Source organism: Mus pahari, chromosome 16 (assembly GCF_900095145.1).
Source record: "Mus pahari chromosome 16, PAHARI_EIJ_v1.1, whole genome shotgun sequence".
Lineage (NCBI taxonomy): Eukaryota > Metazoa > Chordata > Mammalia > Rodentia > Muridae > Mus > Mus pahari.
Genome location: NC_034605.1, coordinates 21,096,487 through 21,109,866, shown reverse-complemented (window position 1 = coordinate 21,109,866; position 13,380 = coordinate 21,096,487). Strand labels below are relative to the sequence as shown.

The following is a 13,380-nucleotide window of genomic DNA, read 5'->3' as shown; positions in this document are numbered from 1 at the left end:
AAGAATGGATCTATTCTCATTCTTCTACATGATAGCCGCCAGTTGTGCCAGCACCATTTGTTGAAAATGCTGTCTTTTTTCCACTGGATGGTTTTAGCTTCCTTGTCAAAAATCAAGTGAAAAAAAGGTTTGTTTTTCAGCTTTTTCTCAGTGATGTGCTTGTGTGCATGTGCTTTTCTCCATTGTTATTTAACTTTTCCATACAATATATTTTGAACATGTTTTTACCCTTCACCAGCTCTTCTCAGGCCTGGTTATTTTATTTACATGTATGTGTATGCAAAAAAGATGTTCATATCCTCAGTGAATGTTTGCAGGTCAGAGGATAACTTGTGGGGTTTTTTTTCTACTTTATGTGTTTCTGGTATGGAACACAGGGTCTAAGGGTTGGAGGTAATTGCCTTTAGCAGCTAAGCTATGTGACCACTCCTGATTGTTAGTTTTAACTGTCGACTTACGGTTACAATCCATAATAACTTCGAAAAAGAGTTTCAGTGACGCTTTTTTTTATACCCAGTTGGCCTATTTAAACGTTGTGTTAGCTGGTTGTGGTCCTTGTGCCTTTAGTAAATGCCGGAGGATAAAGAAACATGGGTAGTATGACATATACTAATGTTAATAAATAAAATTAGGTGGGAAGAAGAAAGTAGGTAAGCAAAGACAGGGATAAGTATTATATTGTGATAACTCTGAAAAGAAAAAAAAAACAATTGATGTGGAGGGTAACAAACTGGGAAGAGAAAGCTGAAATACTGAGGATTCACAGATTTTAGTAACTGTGAAAACTACTTATGGTAAAATCAAGAAGTAAAAAGTGAGTATAAGGCTGGGAGACAAAGGTATAAGGACTAAGAGGGGAGTATGTGAGAGGCAGAAGAAAAGTGTGGTAGAGAATGCACAATCACAGACCACATGAAGCTCAACAAGAAGAAAGACCAAAGTGTGGGTGCTTCGGCCCTTCTTGCAAGGAGAACAAAATACTCACAGGAGCAAATATGGAGATAAAGTGTAGAGCAGAAACTAAAGGAAAGGTCACCCAGAGACTGTCCCATCTGAGGATTTATCCCATATACAGTTACCAAACCCAGACGCTATTGTGGATGCAAGAAGTGCATGCTGAAAGGAGGCTGATATGGCTGTCTCCTGAGAGGCCCTGCCAGAGCCTTACAAATACAGAGGTGGATTTTAGCAGCCAACCATTAGACTGAGCGCGGGGTCCCTAAAAGAGGAGTTAGGAAGGGACTGAAGGAGTTGAAGGGGTTTGCAACCCCATAGGAAGAACAATATCAACCAACCAGACCCACCAGAACTCCCAGAGACTAAGCCACCAACAAGGAGTACACATGGCTCCAGCAGCATATGTAGCAGAGGATGGCCTTGTCATGCATCCATGGAAGGAGAGATCCTTGGTCCTATGAAGGCTCGATAGATGCCCTGGTGTAGGGGAATTGAGGGCGGGGAGGTGGGAGTGGGTGGGTTGGTGGAGGAACACTCTCATAGAAGCAGGGGGAGGGAGGATGTGATAGGGTATGTCCTGGAGGGAGGGAAACCAGGAAAGGGGATAACATTTGAAGTGTAAATAAAGAAAATATCCAATGAGAGAGAGAGAGAGAGAGAGAGAGAGAGAGAGAGAGAGAGAGAGAGAATGCACAATAAAATGGTGGTCAGAGAATTGCACACAGCAGTCTGGAAACCAGAAGGAGCAAAATCAAAACCATCGATCAGGAGACATCGAGGCAAGCATGGGAATTGAGTAACAGGAATGAAAGAGTACCCTGTGGAGTTCATTTCTCTCCCAGTTGTGCTGATTTGGAAAGATAAAGTTATCACATCCATCTAGCTGTAGCAGGCTCCACCCAGTGCCCAGTATGGGAGGCCTGAATGGCAGCCCTCAGTCTTTGCAGCCTCCCTCATCTTGGTCTCCGTGTTTCAGGCATGCAGAGGAGAGAGGTTGGAAACCCATTCCTTATAGTTCCTGCAGAACCTTGTATATCTTTTTGAATGAGACAGGCCAAGGTTTCTATATTACATATCAAATAGAATTATTGAGAAGGAAAATTATTTTTGATAACATATTACTTAGAATATGAAGAATTACAAATTGTTTACTTTGTAAAAATTTGTAATCTCTACTCTTCAATGTGATATGTCTTGGCAGAGTGTGACAGTATGAAGCCGCTGGAGGGTGTGAGAATTCTGGATCTAACAAGGTTTGTGTTGGGTTACCTGCAGATTAGTGATTGAGTTTCCCCCTTTTGTGAAATTTTGTGAAAAAAATTTAAATTATATGGAGATATTTATATGCTTAGGTTGAAATTTTGATAAAGGAACAGAAAAGAAATTCTGGCATATAATTTCAAAGGCAATTAATGTAGCATTTATGAATTTTCCCAATATTCATATTTGCATATAATTAACTATCCTTAAATTTTAACTATATTGAAATTATGTTCCCCCTATTTTTTGTTTTGTTTTTTCCCAGACAGGGTTTCTTTGTGTACCAGTGACTGTGCTGGAACTTACTTTGTAGACCAGTTTGGCTTTAGACTGAGTTCTGCCTGCCTCTGCCACCCAAGTGCTGGGATCAGAGGCATGTGCTGCCACTGCTCTGAAGTTTTTAACCTATATTTTAAATGTATCAATGTTTTTTGAATAATTTCCAATGCTCATTGAGAGTTAACAAAAGATGACATTTATAAATGCCCAAATTATTCCTCAATTTTTACTTCTATAAATAAGACCCTTTACCTGCAAATTTTTGCTTTAGTTTGATTTTTTTCCCCTCAGGATAGAATTCTAGAAATAAAGTTTCTGTGTCAAAGGGATTATAGTTTTTTAAGCTCTTGATAAATATGGAAAATTTCAATTTTAACAAGTTTGATCATTGCTAGCATTGTATGAGCTTCTCTGTGTTAAGTTGACTTAAGAAAATAGATAATACAAAGATCTTGAGATGGTCATTTACCTATTGCTGTTTAACATTGTAGAGTACTGGCGGGACCTTTTGCCACGATGAATTTAGGAGATCTTGGAGCAGAAGTTATAAAAGTGGAAAGACCAGGTAAATCTATCCACTTTAAAAAAGTAGAGTCTAATAAAAAAAGTAGAGGGTAATAAATGTTTTTTGAGAATTCTGTAAATGATCCAGGATTAGCACACCCATAAATTGAGTGAGGAAATGATGGAAATGAGTTATTTTTTGCATTCCCTGTCTTTTTGTGTGTCTATATTAATTATCATTTATTTGTATGTATTAAGGACTAGGACGGAAGCCAGTTCCTTCTCATGTACGGAAAAATTCTGTTACTGTTCATAATTACAGTGCTGACAGCAACACCATAGGGCTAGGCAAAGGTCTAAGCCCTCCACTGATTGTAGTTTAGTCATTGCAACAACTCTGTGTGCTGATCAATTAGTCCTAATGTAAAAGAAATATTCAAGTACTCAGTTATTATCCTGGTTCTCCTCAACCCAGATGAGTGGTCCCATGAGTTAGTGAGACTATACCCCATGACTTTGGGCTGAAGGGCAGAGGTGCAGAAAAAGAAGAGCATAGGATGCAGAGATAGGGAAGGAAAAAGAATCAAAGTTCTGTAACAAGAGATCCAAATACCCCAATCTAAGCCATTATTTACTAATAAAAGAAACATTTAATTTCATACCATGAAAGTTTGATTTTAAAAAAGCTAAAATTAGCTGGGTGTGGTAGCGCATGCCTTTAATCCCAGCACTTGGGAGGCAGAGGCAGGCAGATTTCTGAGTTCGAGGCCAGCCTGGTCTACAAAGTGAGTTCCAGGACAGTCAGGGCTATACAGAGAAACCCTGTCTGGAAAAACAAAAACAAAAACAAAAACAAAAACAAAAAGCTATTTGTCAACTCTACATGCAACAGAGGGCTGATATCAAAAATATATAAAGAACTCAAGAAACTAGATATCAGCAAACCAAAGAACCCAATTAAAAATGGGGTACAGGTCTAAACAGAGACTCTTGACAAAGGAATCTCCAATGGTTGAGAAGTTAAAGAAGTGTTCAACATCCTTAGACATCAGGGAAATGCAAATCCAAAGGACACTGAGGTTCCATCTTACTCCTGTCAGAATGACTAAGATCAAAACCGCAAGTGATAGCTCATGCTGGCAAGGATGTAGAGTAAGTAGAACACTCCTCCATTGCTGTTGGGAGTGCAGACTTTACAACCATTCTGGAAATCAATTTGGTGCTTTCTCAAAAAAATTGGGACTAGTTCTACCTCAACACTTAGCTATACCACTCCTAGGCATATACCCAAAAGATGCTCCACTGTACCACAAGGACACTTATTCAACTATGTTCATAGCAGTTTTACTTGTAAGACCTAGAAACTGGAAGCAACTTAAATGTCCCTCAACTGAAGAATGGATACTTCATTTAGGAAATGAAGTATTACTCACCTATTAAAAGCAATGCCATCATGAACTTTGCAGGCAAATGAATGGAACTAGAAAAGAACATCCTGAATGAAGTAACCCAGACCCAGAAAGACAAACACAGTATGTACTCACAAGTGGATATTAGTCATAAATTAGTCATAGTGATAACCATGCTACAATCCACAGACCCAAAGAAGCTAAGTAACAAGGAGGACCCAAGGGGGTGCTGATTGAATCTCACAGAGAATGGGAACTAGAATAGACATGGGTGGTATAGATGAAGGGAGGGGACTAGATGGGGAGGGGGATTACATGGAATGGGGTGGGGATGGGAACAGAAGGGATCAGGTGGGGAAGGATGCAGGGAGAGAGTACTGGGAGAGACAACTGGAGTGTGGGAGGGCATCTCTGGGATGAGCTACAAACCTAGGGCAATGGAAACTCATAGTAATCTGTGAGGGTGACCCTAGCTAAGATTCCTAACAATGGGAGACATGGAGCCTGAACTGGCCATCTCCTGTAACCAGGCAAGGCTTCCGATGAAGGGACCGGGACACCAACTCAGCCACAAAATATTCGATCTACGATTTGTCCTGCATACAAGATGTATAGGGATAAAGATGGAGCAGAAATTGAGGGAAGGGCCAACCAATGACTGGCCCAGCTTGAGACCCATGCCATGAGAGGGAACCCACCCCTGACACTATTAATGATATTCTGCTATACTTGCAGACTGGAGCCTAGCTTAACAGTCATCAGAGAGGTTTCACCCAGAAACTGATGAAAAGAGATGCAAAGACCCACAGCCAAACATTAAGTGGTGTTTGGGTAATCCTTTGGAAGATGGGGTGAGGGGGAAGGGTTGACAGAGCCAGAAGGTTCAAGTACACCACACGAAAACCTACAGAATCAACTAACTTGTGCTTATAGGGGCTCATAGAGACTAAACTGCCAACCAGAGAGCACGTATAGGAAGGACCTAAGCCCTCTACATACAGAACAGGTTCAGCTGGGTCTTCATGTGGGACTCTCAACAGCAGGAACAGGGCTGTATCTGACTCTGTTGCTTGCCTTGGGATCTCCTTCCCCTAACTGGGCTGCCTTGCATGATCTCAGTAGGAGAAGATGCACCTAGTCTTACTTCAACTTGATTTGCCAAGGCTGGTGGATATCCACGGGAGTCCTACCCTTTTCTGAGGAGAGGAGGGGTTATAGGTGGGGGTGAGAGGAGAAGAGGGAGGGGAGGCTGGGGTTGGCATGTAAACTTAAAATATCAAAAAAGCTAAATTTAGATAAATTCTTTGTCACTTAAAAAAAAAAAAAACCTATCTATCTGCCTACCTACCTGTCTATTTTTCCCCACATAGGTTACTTTTTTAATAGTCATTTTATTTGTTTACATTTCAAATAATATCCCTCTTCCTGGTTACCCATGCACAAAACCCCTACCCTGTAGCCCCTCTCCACTTTTCTTTGCCTCTATGAGGGTGCTCCTCCACCTACTCATTCACTCCTGCCTCACTGCTCTAGCAACTCCCTACGCTATGGCATCAAGCCTCCACAGGACCCAGGGCCTCCCCTCTTATTGATGCCAGATAAGGCAGTCCTCTGCTACATATGTATCTGGAGCTATGGATTCCTCCAAGTATACTCTTCGATCGGTGGTTTAGTCCCTGGGATCTCCGAGTGGTCTGATTGATTGACATTGCTGTTCTCCCTATGAGGTTTCAATCCCCTTCAGCTCCTTCAGTCCGTCCCCTAACTTTTCCATTGGGGTCCCTAGGCTCAGTCTGATGGCTGGCTGTGAATATGTGGATCTGTATTAGTCAGGTACTGGCAGAAACTCAGGGAACAGCCATATCAGGCTCCTGTCTGCAAGAACTTCTTGGCATCAGCAATAGTGTCAGGGTTTGATATCTGCAGATGGAATGGATCCCTAGGCGGGGCAGTCTCTGGATGGCCTTTCCTCCAGTCTCTGTTCCATTTTTTGTACCCGTCTTTCCTTTGGACAGGAACATTTCTGGGTTAACAATTTTGAGATAGGTGGGTGGTCTCACCCTTCAACTTGAGTCTGTGCCTATCTATTGGAAGTGGTTCTAGCTCCTCTTTGTTCTGTTTTTGTTTTTATTTTATTTTATTTTATTTTATTTTATTTTATTTTATTTTATTTTGTTTTGTTTTTTCGAGACAGGGTTTCTCTGTGTAGTCTTGGCTGTCCTGGACCTCACTCTATAGACCAGGCTGGCCTTGAACTCAGATATCCACCTGCCTCTGCCTCCCAAGTGCTGGGATTAAAGGCGTGTGCCACCTCTTTGTTCTGTATTTTGGCTCATGTCATCCCCATTGGGTCCTGGGAGCCTCTCGCTTTCCTGGCCTCTGGAACTTTCTAGTGGTTACTCCCAGATCCCCATCCCGCACTGCTACATATTTCTATTAAATTTCCTGACTCTCTGTGTTACTCTCCTATCTTTTCCAATACCTAATTCTGCCCACTTTATTCCCCCCCTCATCTCTCCCTCCCAGGTTCCTCTCTCCCTCTCCCTCCTGTGATTATTTTGTTCCCCCTACTATGTAGGATCGAAGCATCCACACTTTGGTCTGCCTTCTTAAGCTCCATATGATTTGTGGGTTGTATTGTGGGTATTCTGAGCTTATGGGGTAATATCCACTTATTAGTAAATACATACCATGTGTGTTCTTTTTTGACTGGGTTACCTCACTCAGGGTGATAGTTCCAACCATTTGCCTGCAAATTTCATGAAGTTATTGTTTTTAATAGTTGAGTTGTACTTCATTGTGTAAATGTACCACATTTTCTGTATTCATTCTTCTGTTGAGGGTCATCTGGGTTCTTTCCAGCTTCTGGCTATTCTAAATAAGGCTGCCATGAACATAGTGGAGCATGTGTTCTTGTTATATGTTAGAACACCTTTTGTGTATATGCCCAGTAGTGGTTTAGGTGGGTCTTCAGGTAGAACTATTTCCAATTTACTGAGAAACCACCAGATTGATTTCCAAAGTGGTTGTACCAGCTTGCAGTCTCACCAAAAGTGGAGGAGTGTTCCTCTTTCTCCACATCCTCGCCAGAATCGGTTGTCACCTGAGTTTTTGATTGGTGTGAGGTGGAATCTCAGGGTCATTTTGATTTACATTTCCCTGATGACTAAGGATATTGAACATTTCTTTAAGTGCTCCTCAGCCTTTTTGAGATTCTTCAGTTGAGAATTCTTTCTTTAGCTCTGTACCCCATTTTTAAAAGGGTTATTTGGTTCTCTGGAGTCTAACTTTTTAAATTCTTTCTAAATTTTTGATATTAAACCTTTATTGGATATAGGGCTTGTAAAGATCTTTTCCCAATCTGTGGGTTTATTGTTTTTTCCTATTGACAGTATCCTTTGCCTTACAGAAGTGTTGCAATTTTTATGAGGTTCCATTTATTGATTTTTGATCTTAGAGCATGAACCATTCTCTTCAGGAAATTTTCCTCAGTGTCCATGTGTTCGAGACTCTTCCCACTTTTTCTTCTATTAGATTCAGCTTATCTGGTTTTATGTAGAGGTCCTTAATTCACTTGGGCTTGAGCTTTGTACAAGGGGATAAGAATAGATCAATTTGCATTCTTCTACATGCTAAGCACCAGTTGAACCAGCATCATTTGTTGAAAATGCTGTCTTTTTTCCACTGGATGGTTTTAGCTCCTTTGTCAAAGATCAAGTGACCATAGCTGTGTGGGGTTATTTCTGGGTCTTCAGTTCTATTCCACTGATGTACTTGCCTGTCTCTGTACCAGTACTATGTGGTTTATATCATTATTGCTTTGTAGCACAGCTTGAGATCAGGGATGCCGATTCCCCCAATTCTTTTATTGTTGAGAACAGTTTTCGATATCCTAGGTTGTCTGTTTTGGTTTGGTTTTGGGATTTTTTTTTTGTTGTTGTTGTTTTTTTTTTTGGTTATTCCAGATGAATTTGAGAATTGCTCTTTCTATCTCAGTGTAGAATTGAGTTGAAATTTTGATGGGGATTGCATTGACTCTTGCTTTTGGTAACATGGCCATTTTTACTATGTTAATCCTGCCAATCCATGAGCATAGGAGATCTTCCCATCTTCTGAAGTCTTCTTCCATTTCTTTCTTCAGAGACTTGAAGTTCTTCTCATATAGATCTTTCACTTGTTTGGTTAGAGTCACATCAAAATAGTTTATATTATTTGTGACTATTGTGATGGATGTTATTTCCCTAATTTCTTTCTCAGCCCATTTATCCTTTGAATAGAGAAAGGCTACTGATTTGTTAGAGTTAATTTTATATCCAGCTACTGCACTGAAGCTGTTTATAAGGTTTAGGAGTTTTCTGGTAGAATTTTTGTGGTCGCTTATGCATACTATCATATCATCCACAAATAGTGATATCTTGACTTCCTCTTTCCCAATTTGTATCCCTTTGATTTCCTTTTATTGCTCTGGCTAGAACTTTGAGTACTATATTGAATAGATAGGGGGAGAGTGGGCAGCTTTGTCTTATCCCTGATTTTAGTGGAATTACTTCATATTTCTCTCCATTTAATTTGATACTGGCTATTGGTTTGCTGTATATTGCTTTTACTGTGTTTAGGTTTGGGCCTTGAATTCCTGATCTCTCTAATACTATTAACTTGGAGGGGTGTGGTATTTTGTCAAATGCTTTTTCAGTCTCTAATGAGATGATCATGTGGGTTTTTTGATGGATTTCCATATATTGAACCATCCTTGCAACCCTGAGATGAAACCTACTTGATCACAGTGAATGATTGTTTTGTTTTTTAATTTTAATTTTAATTTTTTAGAGACTATTTTCTTTATTTACATTTCAAATGTTTTCCTCTTTCCAGGTCTCCCCTTTGGAAACCCCCTATTCCACCCCTTCCTCCCCCTGCCTCTATGAGGGTGCTCCCCCACCCACCCACCCACCCACTCCTGTCTTCCCGCCCTAGCATTTCCCTACACTGGAGCATTGAACACCCTCAGCCCTAAGGGCCTCTCCTCCTCTCCCACTGATGTCCAACAAAGCCATCCTCTGCCACATGTATGGCCAGCACCATGAATCCCTCCTTTCATTGGTGGTTCAGTCCACAGGAGCTCCGGGGTTCTGGCCTGTTGACACTGTTGCTCCCTCCTTGGGGCTGCAAACCCCTTCAGCTCCATCAGTCCCTTCTCCAACTCCTCCATCTGCCCCCCACCCCCTTGCTCATATTCATGAGATAGAATTTTATGTCTCAATCTTGCTTTTCATGTTTATTGGGGGGTATCCAGGGCTTGCTGTGGTGGGAGAACTGGGTTCTGATGTTGCCAAGTAGCATTGGTTTCTGTTACTTATGTTCTTGCATTTGCCTCTTGCCATCTTGTTATCTCTGGTGTTAATTGGTCTTGCTATTTCTGACTGGAACCTGTTCCTCCTGCAAGCTCACGATCCTGTGTGTGTCAGAACTCCTGGGGGTCAAACTATTTCTGGGTGTGGGTGGATTGGGGCAGGCTGGAACATGGCCTCCACTACTAGGCACATGTGCAAACTGGAAGGAACCCTCTGGCTGGGCGGGGGTTCCTGGGTACCCTGGGTCCTGGGAGGGTCCCAGTTAGGCTAAGTAAGGAGGCAGGGGTTGGGGCCTCACCTGTGATCCTGGATGTGTCAAATCTCCTGGGGGGTCAAGCTGCCTCTTGGTGTGGGCTGAGTGGGTGGGTATGCAGAGCACAGGCACCTCCCCCTGGAGCAGGTGCAAACTGCAAGGAATGTGTATCTCTGGCTGGGTGGGGTTCCTGCATCCCCTGGGTCCTGGGGGTCCCAGTTAGGCCAGGTATTGGAGTGGGGTTTGGGGCCTTACCTGTTATCCTAGATCACAGACCCTAGACCTAGAACTCCTGGGTGTCAAGTTGTCTCTCGGCCCTATCTATCTAATTATAGTATCTCTTTACCTAACCCAGGTTGGTCTGGAGACTCAAAGTCTCAAACACACACTAGGATGTGATATCTTTTCAGTTCATTCTTTTCTTCTTTGCCTACCAATAAACATCCACTGTGTACACATTTCTCATTTTATTTGCTGCCTTCTTAGCATTTTGGCAGTTTGTTAGTTTATGCTATTATGCTCATGAAAGTGCCAATGTAGCATGCCCTTTTTCTACAACAAGCACATACTTTAACTTGTTCATTTTGGAGTTTTCAAAAATCATTGGTATTCTTTGTGGTGGTGCACAGCTGTAACCCCAGCACTATGGAAATGGGAGCAGAAGGATCATTAGTTGAAGGTCATTATTTACCACCTAATGAGTTCTAGTCCAGCATCTGCTAAATGAAAATGTTCCTCAAAAATGATGAAATCACATTATCATTTGTTTTCAAAGATTTAATTCTTAAAGATTGGAGACAGAATTCTCAAATCAGCGAGAATGGATCAGAACCATAGTACAGATTCATAAGATTCAAAAAAGACAATATGTAATAATATGACCTTAATACTTTACAGTAAATGATAAACCCTTTAATGTAGAATACTTGGAAGATTCAATTTATTTTTAAATAGATTTTCACAAGAGCCCAAAGTAATTAGCAAAAGATTCTCATAGCACCAAGGTGAATATTACCATCCATCTGAGCCTGGCCTTGTCAGTCTCCACTGGCAGAACTTATCAGGCCCTGCTATCCAGAGGCAATGCCTCACCCACTCAGTTAGGAATATGGACCCAGACAGTGACACATGCTACCTTTTGTCTGTTGCTTATGCTGGGGAATGCNGAGCATCCCATCTCCACAGTCCAGATTCTATAAAGTTCTAGCTTTCTTATTGCAATCCTATTCTTGGTTCTTTTGGTTTTTTTGAGGGTCTGAGGGAAGGAGGGACACACACACACACACACACACACACAGAATGAGAGAGAGAGAGAGCTAGGTAGTGCACATACTGGTGTTGAACTTCTCTTAATGTTCAGTGTTGAGATTACATGCCTCAATGTAAACCACTATTATTGTATCATCTGTTCTTAGATAGAATACCCATTCTAATTCTCTTGACATCACAGCTGATAACTGAGTTAACATTTGTATTTGTATTGATCTGTGGACTCTCTGTTCCTACCTAGTAGGTACTGAGAATAAGGGCAGACTGCCACATCCACCTGAATTTTATATGGGTTCTGGGGATTTGAAGTATGGTAAAAAAGCAACAAGCCCATTACTTACTGATGAGCCATTTCCCCAGCCTCTGTTTTGGCTTATTAGGTTTTTATTACAGAAATATTTTATAGATTATTAGTTATTATTGTATGCTCAACCCTTTAGGCAAATTTATATATACTCACATTATTATTCTGATTTAAATAATATATAACACATCTTTTGTTTACTTTATAGTTTTATTTCTCATTCAGTGGCAAGAAGTTATAAAGGAACTGGCTAACATGCTTGCAAAAAACTGACCCCCCTCCCAAGTTTTCTGGTTACCAATCTTAAAGACTGCTAGCAAAATATTTCCTTTGGATTTTGACCTTCAATACTGCAAGTTAGTGAAAGCACATATGGAATGATTTGGCAGTTAGTATTAGAAAGTGGAGATTTCGTAAGTTGTATTGAGCTACAGAAAACACCAAGGATATCACTAGGATGAGTTGACTTTCTTCAGGTACCTGGGAGTGTGCACAGAAGTGAGCCTGTCAGTTTGTAATTAATAGTTCATATTATCATTTACAGGAGCTGGTGATGACACACGATCTTGGGGACCTCCTTTTGTGAACACTGAAAGTACATATTTTCTTAGTGTTAATCGAAATAAAAAAGTAAGACTATTTTCTGTTTTTGCTTTATTTGTGTAATTCTATGGCAGTTACAAAACTTTTGCTATCATGGCTTGCTTTTTGATATGTAACTAATATTTCAAATTTCATGATAACATCTAAGCAATAAATTTTTTATTACTAGTCCTCTTCTACTAAATAACTTAAGAAATTATGAGAATTTGTAATGGAAATATTCTGTGAAAAACAAATAACTTGGTTCTTTACATTTATTCTCCTATGTTGGTATTATACAGTATTGCTACTGAAAAGTATGTACTATGTATGGTTCTTGGTGTCAGATAAACATTTTGATTGCAACTAAAGCCAATAAAGATTACCTAAGTATTAATTCATAAAGGCACTAAGCTTGCTTTATAATGAGAATTTGTGTGATATGAATGGCTCTGTTGTTTAACTGACAGCAATGATGAAAAACGTTTATGAAAGTATTCTAATGTCGACATTTTGATTTTTAGAGTATAGCTGTTAATATCAAGGATCCCAGAGGAGTGAGAATCGTCAAAGAGGTACAGTATGTGACATCACCTTAGTTCTTAGGTTCTTATGCGGGGCTTGGTTACCTGGGAAAGGGTCTAAAACATTGCTTCATTGCCAATCTGTAAGTGGTGGCTATAAATCCTATTTAGTAATTTGAGTTGTCTTTGTTTTGGGTGACTTGCTTCTCACTAGTGTTTTGGATTAAAAATCCAATAAAAATATAATTATGTCCCCCACCTCCTTCTTTCAACCTTTTCCATGTCTCTTCCCTATTTTGTCTCAAATTCATGGTCTCTCTCTCTCTCTTTTTTAAATCACTACTGATATGCGCAAACATATGTCAGTAAATATAAAAGACAATACACTGGATCCAGGAAGTGTGGCTTGTGTGTGCATTTGAGTTGACATTGCTTAAGCAAGCATAGTGCCCTGAATAGTTTCTTATATGTTGCATGTAATTAAAATCATAGGGTTATGGATTGAGTTTTTTTAAAGATTTATTTATTATGTATTTTGTGCATTTGAGTACACCACCACTGCTCTCTTCAGGCACACCAGAAGAGGTGATCAGATCCCATTGCAGATGGTTGTGAGCCATTATGGGGTTACTGGGAATTAAACTTAGGACCTCTGGAAGAGTAGTCGGTGCTCTTAACAGCTGAGCCA

The 13,380-nt window shown here is 40.5% G+C and overlaps 1 protein-coding gene across 2 annotated transcripts in view; it reads left to right on the top strand.

The window, feature by feature from the left end:
- Positions 1 to 13,380, top strand: part of Sugct (succinyl-CoA:glutarate-CoA transferase) — a 728,955-nt gene that overhangs the window by 23,010 nt on the left and 692,565 nt on the right. The window contains exons 2-5 of one of the 2 annotated variants that reach the window (XM_021215549.1): positions 2,159 to 2,210; positions 2,988 to 3,061; positions 12,131 to 12,216; positions 12,693 to 12,743. In XM_021215549.1, coding sequence (XP_021071208.1) covers positions 2,159 to 2,210; positions 2,988 to 3,061; positions 12,131 to 12,216; positions 12,693 to 12,743 — 263 coding nt within the window. The remainder of the gene's footprint in view (positions 1 to 2,158; positions 2,211 to 2,987; positions 3,062 to 12,130; positions 12,217 to 12,692; positions 12,744 to 13,380) is intronic. The other variant, XM_029547521.1, reaches the window with a different exon arrangement.